This window comes from Phoenix dactylifera, chromosome 8 (genome assembly GCF_009389715.1).
Source record: "Phoenix dactylifera cultivar Barhee BC4 chromosome 8, palm_55x_up_171113_PBpolish2nd_filt_p, whole genome shotgun sequence".
Lineage (NCBI taxonomy): Eukaryota > Viridiplantae > Streptophyta > Magnoliopsida > Arecales > Arecaceae > Phoenix > Phoenix dactylifera.
Genome location: NC_052399.1, coordinates 24,331,091 through 24,354,979, shown reverse-complemented (window position 1 = coordinate 24,354,979; position 23,889 = coordinate 24,331,091). Strand labels below are relative to the sequence as shown.

The window sequence follows — 23,889 nt, the reverse complement described above, 5'->3', positions numbered from 1 at the left end:
TGATAACATAAAATTTGCCAGACGATCCTTCCGTTGGCTCCTTCTCCTGTGCTATCATCGCTAAAATTTTACAAATAAAGACACACTATTTTGGGAATTTAACAAATAAAAAACACTCCACTTTTTTTATTTTCATGTTCATTTCATGAGAGCCGCGCATAATCATGAACATGGAAGTCCATGTATCAGACGGCCTTGATCTATCGTTACCAATCAATCAGAATATTCTAGACCCTCCCCTGATCCTGCGGAGCACCGTACCTCCATTCTCCTTCCTCCTCTCCAGGCAAACAAAGATCCAGGCCGCAAATTGAGGGTTCAGGGTTTTCGTCACCCAGCGCCTCCCAAATTTCTGATTCCAATGGTTTACATCGCTTCTTGGGACGAGTTCGTGGAGAGATCCGTGCAGCTCTTTCGCGCGGATCCCCAGTCGGTATTCCTCTAAATCCTATCTTTCCTTCTTTTTAATTCCTCTTTCATTTGATCTCTTCTTTTTCTTGTTCTTTTGATTTTAATCTCTTTGATCGAGTAGTCCCGGTACGTGATGAAGTATAGGCACTGCGACGGGAAGCTGATCCTCAAGGTTACCGACAACCGTGAGGTGTACTCCCAAACCCTCTCGCAATCTCTTCAAAATCTAGGGTTTATTTTTAGTAATTTATTTAAATTTTGTAGTGAATTGGAAATTTATCGTGCAATTCTCTATTAGATTGATTGGCTTGCCCGCTGAGAATAGAGGTGTGAACAAATTGTATGACAATTCTTGATTCTTATGGAATTCCCGGATGGGTCAATGTCACGTTGATTTGGTTTACGATGGCTGCATCACAAACTCGTATAAATAGTTAGGAGGATGAGTGTTCTAAATTTGAATCGGGTAAGTTGAGATAGGAAAAGTGAATGCATGGCCTGTATATGATGTTCGTTTTCTCTCTGTCCTAATTTTGATTTGTACGATTTGATAACATACTCTTGGACATCTCATTTATTTTGCATATATATATATATGGGTAATCATTTAGTCATGATTTGGAATGTGAGCATTTCCTGAATTTATATACAAAATAAGGGGCATCGGTTCTTGTCCATACTTTATACTTATGTGTTTGCCATCAACATCCTCTAAAAGAAATTGACACAAGTCAGTTATCTACCCATGTTCTGCTTATGATGGAACTGAACATGATAATGTAAAGGTTTATCTCACCCATATGTATAATTGGTTATGTATATACTATGCTTTCCTTTATCCCTATGATCATTTCAACAAAGGTTATCATGAACCATGAAAACCTTATCAAATGCTTTTCATATTAGCTTTCTGAACTCTCATCTTTCTGGGATTCATCAATTTAACTTTAGACCTCCATCCCCATGAAGGTTGTCCAAAATTTTCAAATTTTAGCATTTGTTCTTTTGTTTCTTGCGGTAATACATTAGTTAGGAGCAAATCCCATCATTTACTATCATGTCAAAATTTATTTATCTAGTTTTGGGATCAAATATGCATTTTAGTAAGGCTTTCTAATGAAAATGTTTCATCAATTGAATAAAAACAGTCTTTTCTAACAAAGTTCTCTTAGATATATAATTTTGTTGAAATCTTAACTCCATGATCATAGTTATACAATGACACAAATAATATACTTCCATCTTTGTTAATGAGAAAACTCTAACAGTCTATGTCCTAGGTAACGCATTCCTAATGCCCTCATTCTATCATGCTTCACACACCAAGAAGCTCTTGGCTTTTTAAAGTTAAAGGTCAACTCATTAAAGACAATTATGAGGAATAAGCTACAATTTGACCGTTGTCCCCCTTCCATCATAGCATATTATTAGCCTTAACTCATTTTGACAATTATCTCTAGTTTGCAACAATTATTAACTGTCAAGCATTGTTCCAACTATTTGGTTGGTTTTATGAGTCCTCGACTGAGTATTCCTTTGAAGCTATATTTAATGTTACTTCAAGCTAAATGTAACTAAGTATTCTTTATACATATAGGGTGCAGTTGATACACATAGGGTGTAAGGAGAGGAATTTACGCCCATACAAAAGTTATTGTTGGTGGTTGAAAATTGCTAATCCTAAATTGTGTTATAGAATGCCTAACATTCCTACATACGAAAAACCACATGTTGGGCCTCTCCTCTATGCATCAAAACTTCTTGGTACATATAATTTTAGTGACATGATATTATGTACTGATTTTCAGTGACTTGATGCATAGACAAGGGACCGTCAAACATGTGACTCTCTCTCTATCTCTCTCTCTTACATAGGCATTTTAGCCTGAAAGATCACATCCACTAGCTTATGTTCCCATTTTCAACACCAAAGATATAATTCTGTTGTGAGTGCAAAGTCCTTTTCTTATACTGTCTGTGTATTATAATTGCTCTCATATGCTTCTATGTGTGTGTGTGTGTGTGTGTTATGTATATTGGCTTCTATTTGATGAAAGTTTTAAACTAACTGTATGTATCAATTATAATATGTCATACTGTGTCACATTCCTTAAAATATTACCATGGACAGCAGTTAGTCAACTGGACAGTATGACAATTACAGATTAACTGTGGTAGGTGCTTTGAACGGATTGAGATTTAATTCTTTTTCTTGTAACGACATCAATAAAGAAAAGATTGATCTAATAATTAAACAGGATAATATTATGATCAAAATAATTGATCAATAGAAGAGTTTGCAGAAGCTAAGTGTATTGTAGCTTGTTTTTGTTGAAGTTTGTACAATGAAAATATGAGCATGAATATAATGAATCTTTAGAAGCTAAAGTTGTCAGAGTTGTTGAAGCTCTTTTCTGTTGAGAAAGGGTGGGATGTGGGTTGAAGAGCATGATGTTTTGGAATGATATTTGGATTTTGGAGTTGTATTCATGTACATTCAGTTAATGTTGATATTGGGTTGGTGGACTTGCTTGGATGGTTGGAATGCGTCGCTTCACATAGAGATTTGAAGAGGATTTATTGCATGTGTTAGTTACTGTTGTTGATGAGCCATGTTGCATGCTCCCTGATATGAACATCCCTATGTAACATCCTTGGGTCTCGGTAATTGCTGATAAAATTTCTTGACTATACCACAACCATAATCATCAAAACTTATCTTGACTATTTGGGGTTAGCTTTAAGAATCCTTGTTCATCAAATGTTCCTATTCTAGGAAACATACGATGTTATTTCAAGATTCTTAGTGTCCTTTCTCAAGACCGTCAAGGGTTTAAATGTCCTTCCTCAAAACTGTCATCCATGTCTCTTAGTCTTTCCTTCTTTTTTGTACATCCTTCAACAAAGATTGAAATACAACACCCCCCCCCCCCCCCCCCACACACACACACACACACAAAACACCTCTTTATACTGGAAGCCCCTGTGCATACCCATACAATTTCAATTAATTCTGCAGCACTTTGTTCTTAATTGGTATGATCCCTACATCTTCTCTAATATATTCATTTCTCATTCTATTCTTTTGTTATCATGCATCCATCTAAACATCATCAGTTCTGTTACATTCAGCTTGTTTTCCTGGACCCTTTATATTGCCCAACATTTTTGGCTATATAATGTTGTAGGTCTATCATTGTTCTATAAGTTTCTTACTTGCCAAGATATTCCATAATCACATGATACCTTAGAAGCACTGTTCTACAAAGTTCTGTTATGATCACATGAAAACATATTTGTTTTCATCTATCTTTCCATTATTTTTCATATAACAGAGCTGATTAGTGATATCTTTGTTCTCCAAAGTTTGAGCAATAATAGGTAGCCTTGCATAAGTTTTCCATGTGAATCCCTGACACCCCCTGATTGGCTACTGCAGGGCTAGGTACCTGCAATCACGAGGAAAACCGGCCTTTCCGGTTCAGCTAAGGGTCATAGGAAGCAACCTTTCAATTGTGCCCTCCTACATTTTTATTTTCTCTTGCTCCAATTTCCTCTCCTCTGTCTTCCCCTTCCCACCTTGTCTTTCCTTTCCAACATTGATCCACTATCCTTCTAGTTTCTGTGTTAGGACCCCTTAACAATTGCAAGAGGTGGGAGTAAGATACCTTCCATGCAGCAACCTAATCTAGATCAAAGATCATTTAGTAGGTAATATTGATTCAATTCCTTTTCCTCGTTTTGTAGGAAGGATAATTTCAACTTCTGCAATGCATTTGATTTTCCATGATTTGATATTTACAAGTGATGATCAGATGCATTAAAAATAACTTGCATTCATAAAGTTTTAGTTGATAATAATTATTTCTAGCCTTCTCTCATAAATAATTACTTGTAGCCAATTCTACATCAAATCATCAAATTTGAAATTTTGTTCCCAATGATTATGGACGAATGAAGATAGAATTTCAAGATAAAAATGTGGAAACTTGTTTATATGGAGTTGGTGGGGGCTTTTTGAGTTCATCACACACACACACACACAGAGATTTTCTGAGGATGGTTCTCTGAGTTTTTAGAAGACAGATAGTGAGAGAGAGGTGGTTTCAGAAGAGACGTAGATGGGGTTCAGAAAGAGGAATAAAAAGGATTGGGCTTGCATTATAGCAAGATAGAAATGAGAAAGATAAGGGAGGGAGGGAGAGGTAGGTTTCCTTGATGTAGAATTTGGTTGAGGTAGAGAGATTGACAGACTTTCTTCTTTTTCTTCTTCTTCTTCTTCTTTTCCATTTCAAAAGTTGGATGGGATTTAGAGGGTATAGTTGTAATGTTTCTCACATAACCAGACTACCCAATTTCTAAAAGAGTGGTTCTCACATAACCAGACTATCTGATTTCTAAAAGAGCGGGAGACCATGTAGAGAAGATAGGCATGGCTCCATAGCTTTTTCCCCTAAAGTTTTATTTCATATTTTCAATTTAGCATATCATTTGTTACTCTTTTGCCATTCAAAATTATAACCTATGCAAATAATATATGCCATAATACTTTTTGCAAATTTTAAAAGCAAGTTTTCTTGTAATTAGTATAAAAAGGAATAGGCTAACTGCGAATCCTTGGTGCAGTTGTACGGGTTTACCGTGACTAGAAATACACTTGTTGCATGCAGTAAGGAACTCCTAAAGCTTATAGCTTCTCTTGCATAAATGTCCTTAATGGTTTTAATGTAACTCTTATATAAATATTTCCTTCATAAATCCAAAAAATTTCCCTTCTTGATATCTGTTGTATGCTTTCTCCAAGTCAATAAAGAATGTATGCTGACATTTTCCCCTCTAGAAGGATATCCTCTGTTGATCTTTGTTCAATTACCCTTCCTATATCTGCATAGAATGAATCATATTTAATGATATAAGCAACTTTATTGATTTCCTTTTTCCTATTGAAGAAATTACAATTTTAATAAAAATTAATGGAAGAGATTTGGACTTGAACTACAATAAAGCACATGAATTCCTAATTTCTTTTGTTTGATTGTGAGTAAAATCTTCTTCTATTACTTAATTTAAATGAGGCTCTTATGCTTGAGTCATTTAAAATATGTATTTTAGTTGGGAAACTTCTTTGCTAATTATGGTTACAAGAAAAAGGTGATTATGCGTAGTTCAACAAGTGATTTTATGAACAGGTAATGCATCTTTATTTACTTTTGTGTTTGTGGAAAGAGTGGATGCTAGTGGATGTTTTTCAGATGATTTAGTAGATCCTCAAAATGGCGGTCGGTAGTTACTAGTTTTATTCGTATAAACTAGAGTTGGGCACTGGGCCGGGCCGCCCATGGCCCGGCACAGCCCGGCACGAGTACCGGGCCGTGCCAGGCACGGCCCATTCAAGGGGGCCGGGCTGGGTCACACTTTTCTGGCCCGCGGGCCGAGCCCGGCACGGCCCATTAGGGCTTGGGCTGGCACGGCCCGCGGGCCAGGCACGGCACGGCCCGCGGGCCAGGCACGGCACGGCCCGCGGGCCAGGCACGGCACGGCCCGCGGGCCAGGCACGGCACGGCCCGCGGGCCAGGCACGGCACGGCCCGCGGGCCAGCCCGGCACGGCCCATAAGGGCCTGGGCCGGGCACGGCCCGCGAGCCAGCCCGGAACGGCCCATAAGGGCCTGAACCGGGCCTGGGCCGGGCCAGGCACGGCCCGTCTCCCTTAAAATAAATGCTTCATAAATTTTTTTTAATAAATTAATAAATATTGAAAACTAAGGATTTATAAATATAAAGCTACCTTAATGGTGGGGGGTTTGGCATAGACCCCTACCAGTTTATTAATTTAAATCAAAATGGTACATGAAGGGAGGTTTAGACCTTGGTCTGACCTCCAGAATACAATAAGAAAGGAGAAAAAATAGAGATGACTCACTTTAACAATTAAAAAAATAAAAATGTACAATTATAAAAAATTAAGAAATCTTACTAATCATCAGTGATTCAGTATTCACTATTCAGTAGTGTTTGTATCATCATCATCAGAGGATGTTGTATTATGTCCACCTTTATCTTGAAGTCTCGCCTCAGCATCCAACCAATCTTTGAAGCAGAGAAGCATCTCAACCGTTTCGCCAATCATCCTATTTCTCTTTTCGTCAAGAACACGCCGACCTGCACTAAAAGCGGATTCCGATGCTACCGTGGACATCGGCACAGCTAAAATATCGCGTGCAATTGCAGACATAACAGGATATTGATTTTTAACATTCTTTCACCAAGATAATACATCTAGACTCTCTATTTGATTTTCATCATATGCAGACTGAAGATCATTTCGTAAATAAAATTCTAGTTCACTACTTAAAGATGAAGAAGATGAAGATGAACTTGAAGTATGTGTGTGTTTTCTCTGTGCAATGAATGAAAAAATAGATGACGAACGAGAACTACTAGAAGAAGAAATAGAGCTTTGTACGGAGAATCTAGATCCACGAATTTTTTCATCATATATAGCATAAATATCATAAAGAAGTTGTTTTGCCTCAATTTTAGCAGGTTCAGGATCTTGAATAATATTTTCACAGTATGCATCAAGTAAAATTAGCACGCCATTCAATTTAACTCTTGGATCAAATACAGCAGCTAAGTTATGCATAGGACATATCTTGTCCCAATACTCATTCCATTTAGATTCCATTTGTTCAATAATAGGCATTAAAACATCATCATATCTATGTTCTGCAAATTTTTGACTAATTATATATGCTTGTTGTAAAAATGAACATGAAGTTGGATAATAAATACCAGAAAGAACATTGGTAGCATTATAAAAACTAAGCAAAAAATCTTCGAAAATTTTTCCTTTATTCCAATCAGTTTCAGTCAATGTAAAGCCTAATCCACGATCATTAATATATGCACTTAATAAGTTTTTATATGGGTATGCATCATGTATCATGCTATATGTTGAGTTCCAACGAGTAATTACATCAAGTTTAAATTTTTTAAAACGTTTACCATGATTTATACATAGTTCCTTAAATTCTTGAAGTCTTGATCTTGAAGCAGGAATAAAAGAAACTGCATTTCTAATTTTTGAAATCACATCTTGAATCATGCCCATGCCAGCTTGAACAGAAAGATTTAAGATATGACATGCACATCTAATATGCAATAAATTTCCATTTAACATGGGATGCAATGAGTCCTTTAATAATGTAACAGCAGAATTATTATTAGATGCATTATCAAAAGTAATAGACATAATTTTATCATTAATATTATATGAACATGCAGTTTGATAAATGACATTTGAAATTTGTTACCCAGAATGTGGAAAATCAAAAGCACGAAAAGCAAGAATACGTTTATTTAATTGCCAATCATTATCAATATAATGAGCAGTAATGGCAATAAAACAATTACTACCTACAGATGCTGACCAAATATCAGAAGTTAATGAAATTTTTACATTTAAAGTAGAGAGTGTTTCAATTAAACTTTGTCTCATTGCTAAAAAGTTAGTCATAGCTACTCTTCTAAATGTACGCCTACTAGTTCTTTTGTAAGCAGGTTATAGGTTTAATTGAACATATTCTTCAAAATTAAAAGATTCACATAAACTAAAAGGTAATTCATCCTTAACTATCCATTTTACAAGTGCTTTTCTTTGATTTTCTTGATTATATGCAAAATTACCTACAAGTGATCCTCCTTGTATATTAAGGGTACTTTGAGTTTGAGCATGAGAATCATGCATCCTATGACTCTCTTGATGTCTTTTTAAATGGCCTGTTCCCCCACGACTACTACAACTATAAAGTTTGGCACATTTTTTACATTTTGCTTTCCAGACTCCATCAACCATAATTCTATCAAATTCATTCCATACAGCACTAGTCCTCTTACGAGAAGAGGTTTGATCTTCACTCGGTTCACTAGTTCTAGAGAAACTAGGAACATGGGGTTGGGGATTAGTTTCTTCTCCCTCAGAAACAGGAGGAATGCCAAAATGACTTTCCTCAAAAGATGACATATCTAAATTGATGAATTCAAAAATAAAAACTAACCACAAGGAGGAATTGAGTAGAGGGTCAGAGGGCAGAGGCAGAGCCGAGATTCTGAGCTTCCTCTTGTGCTCTCAACAGGAGTGACCTTCTCTTCTCAACAGGAACCTCCTATTGTGTAGCACTTGAACACTTGCTAAATGCAAACTAAAAATTAAATTGCTAGAAGAGCACTTTAGAAGAGAGAAATAATAGTAGTAGAGAAGGAGAGAATAGTTGGTTTGGTGTGGTGAGAATGAGGGAGGAAAGGGGTATTTATAGGAGTCCAATTTTTTTTTCCCAAAATACCCCTCAATTTATAGGAGTCCTAACGAAGCGGGCCGGGCCAGGCACGGCCCGTTTAGACCGTGGCCCGGTGGGCCTGGGCCGGGCCGGCCCGGCACGGCCCGATGCCCATTACTAGTATAAACACAGAATGACCTTATAGTGTGGAATGCATGGTTCTCATGAAATTCAGTGAACTTCCACCAGATGATTCTGCACCACTATTTATGACATTTGCAGTGGGTGTTCTAAGAACTGATTTGGAAATTATCTTGTTCTTTTTTTATTTTTTGGGATTTTTTTTCGGAGACTGACCTATGCTGCCATTAATGCTCATCCTCCATCAGGGAAGATACTTCTTCTATCCTCATGGCAAGGTCAACTTTGGAGTCATTGCTATCAAATGCTTAGTTGCTTCTGCCAGATGAAGGGGAGAGTTTAGTCGTAGAGAGTACAGAATGATGTCATTTGTTGTGCTAAGAAAACAAATGTTTGAAGAAGATTTTAGGGAGATCTGTATTGTGGCAAAGCTCTAAACATAATGATCTTGACAGCCCAGTTATCGCTGACATTGCTGCATGATTAGAATAATTTGTACATAGCTGCGAAAATTGTCTGGCAACGTCTTGTATTATAGTGTAACTGAGAGAAGCTAAATGTGTACAGAGAAAAGAATGAAGGTCTTAACTTCAATTTTCACTGATGGGCACATTTAAGATTCTCTTCGAAGATGACTCATTTTATTTCTTTGAATATGATTTATAGATTCTTCTTTCTATAATGCACTATCCTATTTTCAATCCAAGGTTCTCAGATCCTTAATTTGCCTTAACAGTAAAAGCATGGAACTTGCAAGTTTTTATCTTGACATATCGAGCCTGAAAAATTATACAGATACTTGATTACTGGAATTCAACTTAAGAAAATTACATGATTACTATTCTGTTGCATTATTTGCTCTGACAATCTAGTTTGTGGAACTTCAGTCATCAATCATGTGCGCTCTTGAGCATGAACTGTTACATTTACATTTCACTAAAACAATCTAAATGTAACAATTTCTTTTGAAAATCATGTTTAACATCAACTAACCTTATATTGTTTTTACTCATCATTCATTGATGGCAACCAGCGTATGCCGAACCGGTCCGGCCAGCTACCGGTACGGCGGAGCCGTGGAAACCGGTACAGGCCGGTTCCTTGCCGGAGACGAAGAAGACGAGGAGAAAAAGAGGGAGCGCGGGGAAGAGAGGGAGGGAGCCCACCTTCGGCCGCCATCGGAGAGCCGCGGAGGGGCGTCGGAGGCCGGTGGGGGGCGGCGGAGCCTGGCGGGGGGCGGGGGAGCCCGCGGGGGCTCTTTCGAAACAGTGACGCGGCCGCGTTTTTTAATTTGGGGAATTTTTTAATTTAGGGATTTTAAGTGAAGTCGGCAAATCGGTTGCCGACTTCACTTAAAAATTTCCAAATTTTTTAATTTGGGGATTTTTAAGTGAAGTCGGCAACCGATGTGCCGACTTCACTTAAAATCCCCAAATTAAAAAATGCGGCCGCGTCCCCTGTTTCTTTCGAAACAGTGACGCGGCCGCGGCCTCCGCAGCGCCCCCGCGGGCTCCGCCGCCCCCCACCGGCCTCCGACGCCCCTCCGCGGCTCTCCGATGGCGGCCGAAGGTGGGCTCTCTCCCTCTCTTCCCCGCGCTCTCTCTGGTTCTCTTCTTCTTCCCCGGTTCCGGCGGGGAAGAGCTTCCCGGTTCGTACCGCCCGGAGCACGGTACGAACCGGCCCGTACCGGTCCGGTAGGCAACCGGTACGCCTACCGAACCCGGTACGGTGGACCTTGATGGCAACCATTCTCTTCTACCAAACTTAACAAATTTTGAAGCTAAAATTTTACCATTTTAATCTGTAAGGAGGAGGGATGGCATTTTTTGCTTGGAATTTTGTAATGATACACAAGCATTGTCAAACAATTCTTGAATCTGTTGAAGAAGTTTACAGTCATTCTTCATTTTATTTTTAGAATTTCATTTGCACTATTTTGGCTGTTTTGCGTTTTTTTATTTTTTTGAAATCTTTGACTATATTTTATGGATAATCCATGCATTGTTGTGCATTTCATTTTTTTATTAGTCTTTTAAAACAATTTGCTAAGTTCCACCTTTAATTTGTTTTTTCCTATTGTTTCAAATTCATGCTACTAGTTCTTTTTCTTTTTTTATCATTTTTGTTGATGTAAGTGATTTTCTCAAATTTCTCATGAACATACACCCTCTCTGACTTTATATCAGATACACAAACTTCTATTGGGAGACAGTGCAGGTTTTTGGATACTCTAGAAAGTTTCACAAACATGGTCAACAATGGGAGCAATGTCTAATGAATGCTATATCTACAATGCCGTTTAATATATCTAGGCTCAATATAACTTCTGGATCTATTTACAGTGGCAGTGGAGTACACCTTAAAAGTGAAGAAAGTAAGCATTAGTGAAACATGTGCCATTTGGTCAATTTTGGGAATTTTTTGCTATTAAATTTGTGAATTCTTTTTTTATGTGTATTTTGTAAGAAAAGTTGTATAATTCTTTTTAAAATATGTTAGGCAAGCTTTAGTTTGCATGAAGTCTATTTTTGCATCAGCATTCACAGTAACCAACCAAGTAATCTTCAATGTATCCTAGGTTCACTGATACAAAGAACATGATATTTGCAGTGTCTGAAGTTCAAGACAGACCAGGCCCAGGATGCAAAAAAGATGGAGAAGCTCAACAACATATTCTTCACTTTGATGGCCCGTGGCCCTGATGGTATTGTTCCTTGATCACATCCTAGTAATGCTTGCTAACAAAAAGTTCACTCATTTAAGGTTTTGCACATTGGTTTTCTTCTTGATTTTGCAGCTGACATATCAGAAGTATCAGGCAAGGAACAGGTGGAGCAGCAGGCTTCGAAGAAGGGGAGGGGAAGGAGGCAGTAAAACTGTATTTGTGTTTTGCCCCCTCATAAATGAATCAGAAGATCAGATTTTGGTTTCTTTGGTCTCTTACACAAAAGCAGGCCAATTATACCCTCAGTCCAGAACAGGGTTGGAATTGCTTTCAGTTACTATTTTTGTTAAAAATCTCATGGATACTAAACATCATCGTTCCTGTTTAAGCCCCCTAGATTGCCCATTGGGGGTGGTTGCGCTAGCAAGGCAAATTTAAGTACGCAGAATTGTTTTCAATTTTGGCCCATTTTCCACCACTTATTTTTTTTGATGCATGCAAATTTGAGGTTTTTCTAGTGTTGGTGGACAGGGGAAGTTGTTATCTTCACCAGCAAAAGAAGAGACATTTTCTTCTGAGAACATGCCTTGCTTTGGATCCTCAACCCTAGATTGGACAGGTACCATTTTGTCTTATGGATTTTCTAAATACTTTTCGGTTCTAGACGGAGTCATGAATATGAAATGAGGTTAAATATGGAGAAGAAAAGCAAGACAGGAAGGTGCAACTCTGAAACTAGAGGGACTTGAAAAGAAGAGGCTGATAGATGAGGGGTAAAGAGGGAGCAAAAGTCCTCTCTTGTAATGGGGAGATATTTTCAGTTGGCAAAGGCTTCACTGATGATCGTGCTCTTTATCTCTATATTCAATATCTCTCTCTCTCTTTATCTCCTGTTCTTTGGGTATATTCAATATCTCTTTATTTCTTTATTCTCGTTTCTCTATTTAATATTTTATAAGAATTAAGAGGGTCAGAAAGCTGCCTATTTGAAGTTCATCATTCCATGTAAATGAATGCTAGTTCGGTAGGTGGCAAGTATAGTTGTATCTCTGGAGTAGATGTGCACAAGAACCCAATGCAGCATGAAGGGCTTAAACTACTTCAAAGATAGCATCATAGACGTGCCTCCATCTCTCAGGCCACTTCTCAATATCATTCTTTATTATTTTATTTACTTGTTAAATTATTCTACTACCGGTTAATGAAAGTTTTCTATTCACTAATTATTTTATTCTGAATAAATTCTACATCAGATATTTTATTATTTGTTCTAATATTTTCAACATCTTTATAGGCAATTCGAATGGCAAAAGAATAATTGCCCGCCGAATTCTAAAATCACTATTTTTGACTTTGAACAAATTTTCATATCTACAAAAATAGTAATTATTTGACTTTCCATACAATTTCAAATCTAGATCAAAGTAATGATAGAAGTGAAGCTTGTAGTAAAAATATACTACATTTTGCATTTTGTTGCTGTTATGCCAGAGAATAGGACTGAATCTCATAATTTTGCTTTTACCATTAAGGCTTGTGTGGATCGTTTGATTTTTTTTTAATATAAAATTATTATGCCCTAGAAGGTGTATAAATGGTGAGTCAAGTATGAAGCAACAAAGTATTCTAATTTTCATAACCTCTCTCTTTTAGGTTATCATAAATATATAAATAGTGAAAAAAAAAGCTTTAGCTAACATATGAGCGGTATGAAAATATATAAAAAATATTTATTCTACGGACCACTACCTCTTGCATAAGCAATTGGCTTATTTTTCTTCCAACAGGCAGCTGTGAGGTGGGATGTTCAAAAGCCCTTCTAGTCTAAGAACTAAAGGAAGGGTCATTATGGTAGGCCTCTGTTGTGGCATAAAATTTACCATTTTCATGAAAATTGTCTGATTGTTTGTTCTTATGGGGAAGATTTATAATAAAATTTTCTAGCCTACTAGCCTCTTTCGGGCTAGTTACATGGTACTGTTACAATGAGCTAGAAAATTTCAAATTGAACATTATTGCAAAAACAAGAAAATCGAACTCCTCTTTTTCTGCAAATTCTGAAAATAGATAGAATTTTTGAAAATGTCAGAAAAAAATTGTCCACTTTATTTTTGTCCTTTGACTTTGGGCCTTCTTGACGCTGAACCAAATATTTCTAGTTTATATCTAAAATTTTAGGTTATTATCAGTTTTTATTCCATTGACTATTTTGGCTCAAAGAAGATTTCAATAGTCATTAACCCTTTCGTTGAGAATAGAAAAATGTCTCTCGGTCGAACTTGTCAAACTTCTTCCGGGCTCCACCATTTTTATCTTGCTGCTTGATCTAACCAACCTTCTCAACAAACACCATCTTCCCCTAATCTTGTATTTGGTTTACGATCTCATTAATCTCACTAAATCGTTGTTTATAATACTTTAAAGAAAATCTATCATATTTTATTACTATCAATACCCCCGACCTCATAATCATGAAGAAAATTACCATAACGTGATTCCTTGATGACATAAGATTTTACAAATAAAAGACACTTTTTTGGGGAATTTAACAAATAAAAACACTCCATTTTTTTATTTTTGTGTTCATTTCATGAGGGCCTCGCAAAATCATGAACATGGAAGTCCATGAATCAGACGGCCTTGATCCATCGTCACCATCAATAAGAGTATTCTAGACCCTCAGCTGACCCTGCGGAGCACCGTACCCCCATTCTCCTTCCTCCTCTGCAGGCAAACAAAACGCCTGACCGCAAATTGCGGGTTTAGGGTTTTCGTCACCCGAGCAACAGCGGTCGATCGAAATGGCGGCCGGCGGCGGGCAGGCGGCGGCGTCGTTCCTGACGAACTTGGCCCGGGCGGCGATAGGCCTCGGCGTCGGCGCCAGCCTGGTGAATGCGTCCCTCTACACCGTGGACGGCGGCGAGCGCGCCGTCCTTTTTGACCGGTTCCGGGGAGTCCTCGACGAGACTGTCGGCGAGGGAACCCACTTCCTGATCCCCTGGCTCCAGAAGCCCTACATCTTCGACATCCGCACCCGCCCCCACACCTTCACCTCCAAGTCCGGCACCAAGGACCTCCAGATGGTCAACCTCACTCTCCGCCTCCTCTCCCGCCCCGACGTACCCCGCCTCCCCACCATCTTCACCTCCCTCGGCACCGAGTACGACGAGAAGGTCCTCCCGTCCATCGGCAACGAGGTCCTCAAGGCCGTCGTCGCCCAGTTCAACGCCGACCAGCTCCTCACCGAGCGGCCCCACGTCTCCGCCCTCGTCCGCGACGCCCTCGTCCGCCGTGCCCGCGACTTCAACATAGTCCTCGACGACGTCGCCATCACCCACCTCTCCTACGGCGCCGAGTTCTCCCAGGCCGTCGAGAAGAAGCAGGTCGCCCAGCAGGAGGCCGAGCGGTCCAAGTTCCTCGTGGCGCGCGCGGAGCAGGAGCGCCGGGCTGCGGTCATCCGTGCCGAGGGAGAGAGCGAGGCTGCCAAGCTCATCTCTGATGCCACCGCTGCTGTCGGCACGGGGATTCTCGAGCTCAGGAGGATCGAGGCTGCAAGGGAGATCGCTGCCACCCTCTCCAGGTCGCCCAATGTTGTCTACCTTCCTGGCGGGAACAACATGCTGCTCGGTCTCAACCCCACGAACATGGTGCAGGGCCGGTGATATACTGGCCTTTTCTGCTTTCTTCTAGTTTACTGCTACTATTCCCATTACTTCCCTGAGAAATTAGTAACTGATGGATATCAGTCATGAAGCGTCTTGAGACTTGTGGAAATATGAGGATCTTCTGGATAAATTTTGATGGTCATGGTAATGTCGACTCGATGAGTGAGATCTTGTTTGTTTGGTTGACACTATTAAATTTAATCAAATTTGACAATTGCTGGAATATAGGTTCTCTTGGATATGGTTAAAATATGCAATGTTTAGAATTGTCCCTAATTATTTTGATGGTTTGATAATTCGATATGATATTCATGTTCGCTTGGGGATTTGGAATAGTAAATGGTAGCATTGTCATGATTCCATGTTCTCGTATTCCAAAATGTGTGTGTGTAGGATCATGGTTTATTAATTCATGGACAATTTCTATTAGTTATTGCTGAATGAATTTGTGCTACAAGATGAAAATGAAATTGGTGTTAATTTTTTGTGCTTTCTCAAAGAATAAGCTTACAGTTGCATTATTAGATAGAATGCTTTCCTGTTTGCTGTTTGTTATTGATACATGACATATGAGGATTTTGCATCCCTACACTTGGCCTATTTGTTATCTAATGAACTTCCGCTACCTCTTTAAGAAAAAAAAGGACGAGGGAAAGGATTTTCTCATGAATGATACAATATGATGCTGGAATTATCAGTGTTTGCTTGTATTTCTTCTCATACAATTATATTACCTGTTTTTCTCCATCATTCTTCCTTGTTGTCCTTCCTGGTGTTGTTTGCCTCCTTATTCTTGTTTGATTTGATAGACTTTTAGATATTAATATTTGGATTTTGTCTGATGACAACATTCAGAGTAATGTTTTATGCAATGTTTTTTCCGACTTACCTCTGAGAAAAGAGAATCATGGAAGTCCTAAGCAGATTAATAAATTTTGACTTGTAAAAATTATATTATATGTGTTATCCAATATCTGTTTACATGGCAGCACAAGCTACATAATTTGGCCCAGAAATATTTATTGGATAGAGTTGAAATCTGGTTTGGGGCGACCTTGCAGTTATTTTTTGCTGATATAGATCAACGATATCAAGATAATATTTGGAATCTATGAATTTGATCCTGGATTTCAAATACAGTTCTGTGGCAGATCAGTTTGACCAACATGGACTATTGATTTTCTCTTCTCATTGATGTCGTTTTCTTCAGTTTAAAATAGAAAACCCTTGCGAGTCTCTGTTAGGTAAAAAAAAATGATCTTTTTCATAGAATACAAGTTAGTAGGATGAAATGACAACCAGTTTTCCTGATAAAGAATCATGACCTGTCCACCTTATTTAAAGATGGACCTTCTTTTACTTGTCATCTTTCCATTTCCTTTAAACTTGTTTCCTTGTTGCTCCATGTATCAATGCTCTAAAATGTGGCGAATTTGGTGATAGAATGCTTTTCTTTTTTTTAAAAAAATAATTAGCTTGTTCTTTAAGTTTGTTATTTTGTTAATGGTTATGTAAGCACATTGAATTGGTAATGATATTTCTTGCCTGGCCTTATGTCCATTTTTAGACTTTTAGGGAACTCCATGTTGGATTATTGAAATGGAGAATGAGATTTAAGTAACTTTTCATTTGATAGTTTCACAATTCAAAACCTGTGTTTGAAAAGTCATTTAAAGGTAAAGACCATATACTGCCTATGGACAAGTGCATGATATCAGATTAAGGATTTAAAAGCATGAGAGAATTCAAAAGGTGATTTCTTATTTAGCACTTAGGGAGCCTGACTGTGCCTTACACAAGCAGGCAAGAAACTATGGGGATTCTGAAAAGTGAAAGGGAAGAATATGGAGGAAGCATATAACTATGTGAAAGCTGTGGGAATTTCCCATCAGGTTCAGGTGTTGGATGACTTTTTGGAAATAATTTAGTTGTGTTACATTAGCAGCTGGCGTTTTAGTATTGTTCAAGGCCATGAACTCTACTGCAAGAAGCTTTTTGTAGTGTTGATCTTTTGTACTGTGAAATAAGAGTCCATGGAGCACAAGCATTCTGTGTGAGCCTCTCAATTATTATGTCTTTGCATACATCTTGTAGACCGGGAGTGATTGAGCAATGTGTCATGTTTGTTTTCAAGTAGTGTCAACAAATTAAACTATTGAAAACTTCATTATATAAACACTTTTGAAGTTGTATAATTAAGTGAACTAGACTATAATAAAGTGAATTAGGAAAAGCAACCTAGGCTCAATTTTCCTTGAAATTGACACTTTAAGAGCTGCGACACGGTCCAGGGACTCTAAGATGGATGACTTGCATTTCCTACCAAATGTCTATTTATTATGTGCCCATTGGACCAACCATTTCTTATAGAATACCTTTTGCTACCTTGAGATAATTCCAAACTAACACTCTATTGTCATAGTTAATCTTAATATGATATTAGAAAATCATGAAGTTGCCTGCCTTCTTTAATTTAGTGCTTCTATTAAACTCTAGATATGAAATAATCTGTTATCATGAGCTTCTCCTAAAATATTAAAGGCCCTTATTGGATACATTTGATGGGTACAACTCTTTGGTGTTTCCTTATTTGCAAAAGTTAAAATATCTGTGACTTTGAGGTTTTTCTTGATTAACCTCATCTGGATGGTTAACTTTCCTAGTCATCATTAGATCTAGTGGTCTTTTTTTTAGTTTTATGTGATGTGACTTTATTTAATTTTTGATTTAACAAGGAAATTCTTATTTACGACTTGCTATCATCTCAGATTCAATGAGATATTTTCACCATGTTTGGACACAAATGGGTTTGTTTTACCCAATATCCAATCCCAATCCTGTGCCAGTATGACTATTGAACCAAGTTAGATGAAGTGATGGGTCTGTTTGTCTAAATTTAGACCCCACTTTTATTGTCCTACATTTTTTTGGACATGTACACAACCTGACTGAAACTTGAATACTTGTGGAACAAAATGGCTTAGGTGGCTCCCAGAACCTACTCAAATGGACCCAACTTGAACCCTCCTATATATTATATATATATATATATATATATATATATATATATATATATATATATATATATATATATATCCAAATGCCCCACAATAATCAATTAACCTTTTCCACCAAATCTTCAGTTATTTGTTTTCATAAATATGTCAACTAGACTCAGACGAGTACTGACTTTGGGAACTCCATTATCACAAACTCTTTGCCTTCACAAAGTTTCTTTCTAGCTGAACCCATCCTTAACCTTTGTGCTTCTATGAGTCCTTTGCCACCTGTGAACTGTCTAATTTCCAAATAAAATTAAGAGGGCGAATATACCAATGCCATACCATGTGGAAATGATGAAGGATTCCAAGTTTTTCATAGGTCCAAGGAAATTGGTATATACTGGTTAGAGCATGCACTGAGGCTGAAATAGCTAAGAAAACAGCCATGGAGTATAGCTTGTGCTGATACATTGAAGCAAAACATTACTATGAATTGAGATCCCTGTCAACACTTCACTAAAGGCACATTAATAAGCAACATGTTATCTGTGTTTTAGATGATCAATGGGCGACATCTTTTCAAACAGCAACATGTCTAAATTATGGTTAACAGATTTAACCTAGGGCTCTAAGCCCAATTTAGGTACCTTAATCAGATAAATATACTCATGCATTCTGATCAGTATGCTCTTAATAAAGAATCAATCGTGAAGATATGGTCTTGGATAAGCCTCTCATAACTAATTTTCCAAATTCTCTACTGCGCTACTTGAGGTTGGTTTTACTCAATCAGTTGCCAATTATTTACTCTTTACCCTCAAATCTAATGGCAACATCACCCTTAAATCCCTTAATCATACCTTCATCGGGGGTTAATCCTTGGGGCATGGTCCAATGCTAAAACCTATAAAATGAAAAACCCCATATTATGTTAGTGTGGACCAAATTTGGATCGACTTAGATACCGTCCAGGTACCTAAAATAAAGAGTTCCATATATGATCAATATCTTGGTAAGAATGAGTAGCCGTTTATGCTAACAAGATAGTTTTAAATGATTCGATTTTAAAAACTGTAACAATGATACGATCCCCAAGCCAAAAAAAGCTAAGAGTCAGACCGGGTTTTGAGGAACTCGACAAGTCAACCACGTTAACTAATCCTACAAAAGCCATCTTCTAACTCAGTTGACTCAAAACTTACCAAGGAGAGTTGACTCGGGAGAGATGAGTTTTTTTAACTATGGAGAAGACAAACTAGACAAACTAAAACTAAAATATTATTTGAAAGGTACACTTGAACATTCATTTCATTTTTCTTCCATTTGGAGACAGGATTGAGGCAGTATATTTTATTCGTGGATAAGTTTTGTAAACGATAAAAAAGCAGGGAATGGAAACAAGTAATTTAGCGATGAGCTGTAGGCGACGTGCTTGTTAGATTAGATCAGGTTCTCAGCTTTACACCAATAAAAGAACAACAATCAAAACAAAGAGAAAATTATACATCTTTTGGCCTCTGAGAATTCCAGCTCTTTTCATCTGGTCTCTATGCTTGGATGATAGCATTGAAAGTATAAACAACACTAACTGATTAGGCCCCTTTCCTACTAATAAAAATGAGCTCTATCTCTCATCATCCCTTGCCAAATCTCAGGACAAATCCAGCCCATCAAAATGGCCTTTTTAGTCTCTTACCCTCTCTCTCACGTCTCCCTCCGCTCCCCTCCAAGATAACGGCTCTCCAAACCACCTCCAACGTTCACATTGATGACAACCCGACCAGTCCTCGACAAAGAGCGCATCATCAAACCGCCATCACGTGATTCCTCTCCGGTTCGACCGGTCGCACCCGGTTCGAACCCGGTCAATCCCCACCCCCTCCCCTCATCGTTAGCCGCGCCGCAACGGCCCCTCCCCTCGCCACGTGTCACGCACTCTCAGAATCCGATGCCCCTCCGACCAACACTACGGAGCCCAATAAACATACCAAACGAAGCTTCACGCCATATGGCATGAGGACATTGGCTCAGTTCACGGCAGGGTTGACGGAGAGAACCGTTGTAACACGTCATAATGAACCAATATGGTACGTGAATTGGCCCGTGAAGCAGTTTTCTTCCTTCCCCAGTACAGTGCCATCGCTCCAGTCCTCGACATGCCCCCTTCCATTCCCTTCTTTATTTATTCGTGCGAATGAATAGCCGTTGATTGAGAAAAAGAGAAGGCGTGAGCTCTCTAACCGTAGCGTTTCGGTCGGCACGCAATGGCGCCTCGGCCGGCACCCTTGCTGCTGCTGATAACGCTCCTGGCGACGTCGTTCCGGCCTGCCGCCGCCTCCGGGCACGACTACTCCGATGCCCTCCGGAAGAGCATCCTCTTCTTCGAGGGCCAGCGCTCCGGCAAGCTTCCCTCCGACCAGCGCCTCTCCTGGCGGCGCGACTCCGCCCTCCACGACGGCGCCGCCGCCAGGGTAAGAATCGCACGATCTCCCAATGGACGGCTGGAATGTGATACAAACCCTCTCCTCTCCCAGGAACATTCGCTCTGCGTGGCTTTTATTCTTCCTGTTAGAATGTCGTTCGGCTCGTTTTAACGTTGTCGGCGGTGCGGTGACCGCAGGTGGACTTAACAGGCGGGTACTACGACGCGGGGGACAACGTCAAGTTCGGCTTCCCGATGGCCTTCACGGCGACGCTGATGGCGTGGAGCATAATAGACTTCGGCAAGAACATGGGGCCCCAGATGACGGAGGCCGTCAAGGCCGTCAAGTGGGCGACGGACTACCTCCTGAAGGCGACGGCCGTCCCCAACGTCGTCTACGTCCAGGTGGGCGACGCCTTCCGCGACCACTCCTGCTGGGAGCGGCCCGAGGACATGGACACCCCCCGGACCGTCTACAAGGTCGACCAGGCGCACCCCGGCTCCGACGTCGCCGGCGAGACCGCCGCCGCCCTCGCCGCCGCGTCCATCGTCTTCCGCGACCGCGACCCCCCCTACTCCCGCCGCCTCCTCGACCGCGCCGTCTCCGTACGTCCATCAACCTGAACCAGGTTCGATGATCTCTTCTCCATTACGTATATACTTCTGATCAGGAGTCCACATCGTTGATAGGTGTTCGAGTTTGCGGACAAGCACAGGGGAGCGTACAGTAGCAGCCTACACGACGCGGTGTGCCCCTTCTACTGCGACTTCAATGGATACGAGGTGAGCTCTGATTTTCCTCCACCTCGTTCAATCTGGGCCGTTGGATCATAGATTAATGGAGTATGATGGTGGGGGAGGGAGGTACAGGACGAGTTGCTATGGGGGGCGGCGTGGCTCCACAAGGCGTCGCTGAAGCGGGTGTACCGAGAGTACATTAAGAGGAACGAGGTGGTGCTGCGCGCCGGAGACACCATTAACGAGTTCGGCTGGGATAACAAGCACGCCGGTATCAATGTCCTAATCTCCAAGGTAATTATTAACTGCGTTGACCATCGGTCAGCGGTTCCTCCACCCCTTAAAATTAAAATGATTTAAAATGTAATGCTGGTACCGCTGCTGATCACTGTGCCTCGCTGGGCGTTTTGACCGTTGCCCGCTTATCACTTTTTCGTTAAAATGGCAGGAATGCCCTCCCTTATTTACTTTTATTACTACTAAGGACAAGAGCTGGGGCGCTCGTTATAGTTATTTTCTATGCGGTTTTAGCTTATTTATTTATTTATTTATTTATTTATTTATTTTTTACATGAACCCTACTAAATATCAAATTTTACTTGAATATTCTTCTAAAATTAATATTTATATATATACCCCTTGTAAAATACTTATTTTGCTATTCTATTTTTTTATCCTTATTTTTGCATATGTACGCTATCTAACGCCGTTAAAAAATTAACGATTTTAAATTAAAATGATTAAAATAATTTTAATGGATGAATGTGCAAAAAGAAATATTTATAAGACGATGAAAGACAAAAAAATAATTTTCAAATTTTATTTTATTTTTAATTAAAATAAATATAATTTTTATTAATGATATAAACGAATCGTTATATTAGGAGCATTTGTGCAAAAATAGTATTTTATAAAAAAAAATTTTAAAAAAATATTTACATAAATTTAACTTTTTAAAAGGATTTTTTTTTTTTTTTTTTTTTTTTTTCGCAGCAAGTTTTGATGGGGAAGGATGATTACTTGCACTCGTTCAAGCTGAATGCGGATAGCTTTATCTGCTCCCTCCTCCCGGGAGTTTCTGGCCACCCTCAAATCGAGTATTCCCCAGGTTTATCTCGTTTTTATCCTCTCTTTCCAAATACCTTCCATCAATATCCTTATACTTATTTTTTTTTTTTTTTCCTTAAACAAAAAACTTTAAGGGGGCCTGCTGTTTAAGACGGGTGGGAGCAACATGCAGCATGTAACTTCCCTCTCCTTCCTTCTCCTGGCTTATTCTAATTATCTCAGCCATGCCAATGGCCGTGTGACATGTGGCACCCAGTCTGCCACGCCAGACCAGCTGAAGCGAGTGGCCAAGCGCCAGGTGGGATTTATTAACGCTTTTTTTTTTATTTTTTTTATATTCTTGCGTAATTATAAAATTAAATATAAATATGTACACAGGTGGATTATATTTTGGGGGATAATCCATTGGGGATGTCGTACATGGTGGGGTACGGCGGGAAGTACCCGCGGCGGATCCACCACCGGGCGAGCTCGCTGCCGTCGGTGAGGGCCCACCCGGGGAAGATCGGGTGCAAGGCCGGGACGAAATACTACCTGAGCTCCGCGCCGAACCCGAACGAGCTGGTGGGGGCGGTGGTGGGGGGTCCCACCAACGCCTCCGACGCCTTCCCGGACTCCCGGCCGGTCTTCCAGCAGTCGGAGCCCACCACCTACATCAACGCCCCCCTCCTCGGCCTCCTCGCCTACTTCTCCGCCCACCCCACCACCATCCTCTCCGATGACTAGATAGATCGAGGACAATACCTTTCTTAATTTGGTTGGCTGGCGTGTATATATATATATATATAGCATTGACGAGGGAGAGCAGGAAAGCTGTGGACTATCTTGTGGGTGCTTTCATTGTTATTTGTTGTAGCTTTCTCTATCTCTGTTTTTTTTCTTTCTTTTTTTTAAAGGTGATTCGTTTATTGAAACTTGTTGTATGATTTTGACCAAAAAAAAAAAAAAAACTTGTTGTATGATCTCGTTCATCAGTTTGCAAGAAAATATAAAATATATAAATAATTTTTTTAAAAAAGTTGTGATTTTAGAGGTCTTAAGTTCGAATTCTGTCTTCGACTCTTTAACCCAATTATTAGAACTTTTACATGTTGGACTTACCTATTAAAAAAAAATCTGGCTCATATATGAAGAAGAAGAGTGTAAGAAAATATAAAATATATAAATAAATCTATCTCATTCTGCCGGTTTAAGTTTTTAGAAAAAATGGTGGTTTCAACAAATTTTATAATGTTTTCAAATATGTTTTTTATAGTCCTTCTTAATTGGCAGTAATGATATTGCCAAATGGGTGTGAAAAAGGCAATAAGCTGCTCATCTGAGGGCTGGATTGAAAGGCGCGTCCAGCGGGAATGAGGAAGCCACCGTGATTCCTCCTGGGAGACAATGCTACAAGGTGGTTGCCACAGAGGCACAATGTTGTTGCAAAAAAAAAAAAAAAAAAGGTCTTTATCAATATAAAATTATGCCGCTGAAAAAAAAACCCTAATACCTTCAGTT

General features: G+C 39.4%; 3 protein-coding genes across 3 annotated transcripts; all 3 read left to right on the top strand.

Moving 5' to 3' along the window:
- The first annotated feature begins 222 nt into the window (after positions 1-222).
- On the top strand, positions 223-11,955 carry LOC120111649 (signal recognition particle 9 kDa protein). The gene is made up of 4 exons (XM_039129344.1): positions 223-433; positions 533-601; positions 11,440-11,533; positions 11,627-11,955. Exons 1-4 carry the CDS (start codon positions 362-364, stop codon positions 11,701-11,703), a joined length of 312 nt encoding a protein of 103 aa, XP_038985272.1. The 5' UTR covers positions 223-361; the 3' UTR covers positions 11,704-11,955.
- A 276-nt stretch (positions 11,956-12,231) lies between these two features.
- Positions 12,232-15,384, top strand: LOC103721125 (prohibitin-3, mitochondrial-like). The gene has a single exon (XM_008811190.4). The coding sequence runs from the start codon at positions 14,296-14,298 to the stop codon at positions 15,154-15,156; it is 861 nt and encodes a 286-aa protein (XP_008809412.1). The 5' UTR covers positions 12,232-14,295; the 3' UTR covers positions 15,157-15,384.
- A 4,827-nt stretch (positions 15,385-20,211) lies between these two features.
- Positions 20,212-23,323, top strand: LOC120111648 (endoglucanase 17-like). Its single transcript, XM_039129343.1, has 7 exons — positions 20,212-20,632; positions 20,782-21,189; positions 21,274-21,366; positions 21,454-21,615; positions 22,315-22,429; positions 22,524-22,687; positions 22,768-23,323. The coding sequence occupies exons 1-7, from the start codon at positions 20,426-20,428 to the stop codon at positions 23,113-23,115; spliced, it is 1,497 nt and encodes a 498-aa protein (XP_038985271.1). The 5' UTR covers positions 20,212-20,425; the 3' UTR covers positions 23,116-23,323.
- The last annotated feature ends 566 nt before the right edge of the window (positions 23,324-23,889 follow it).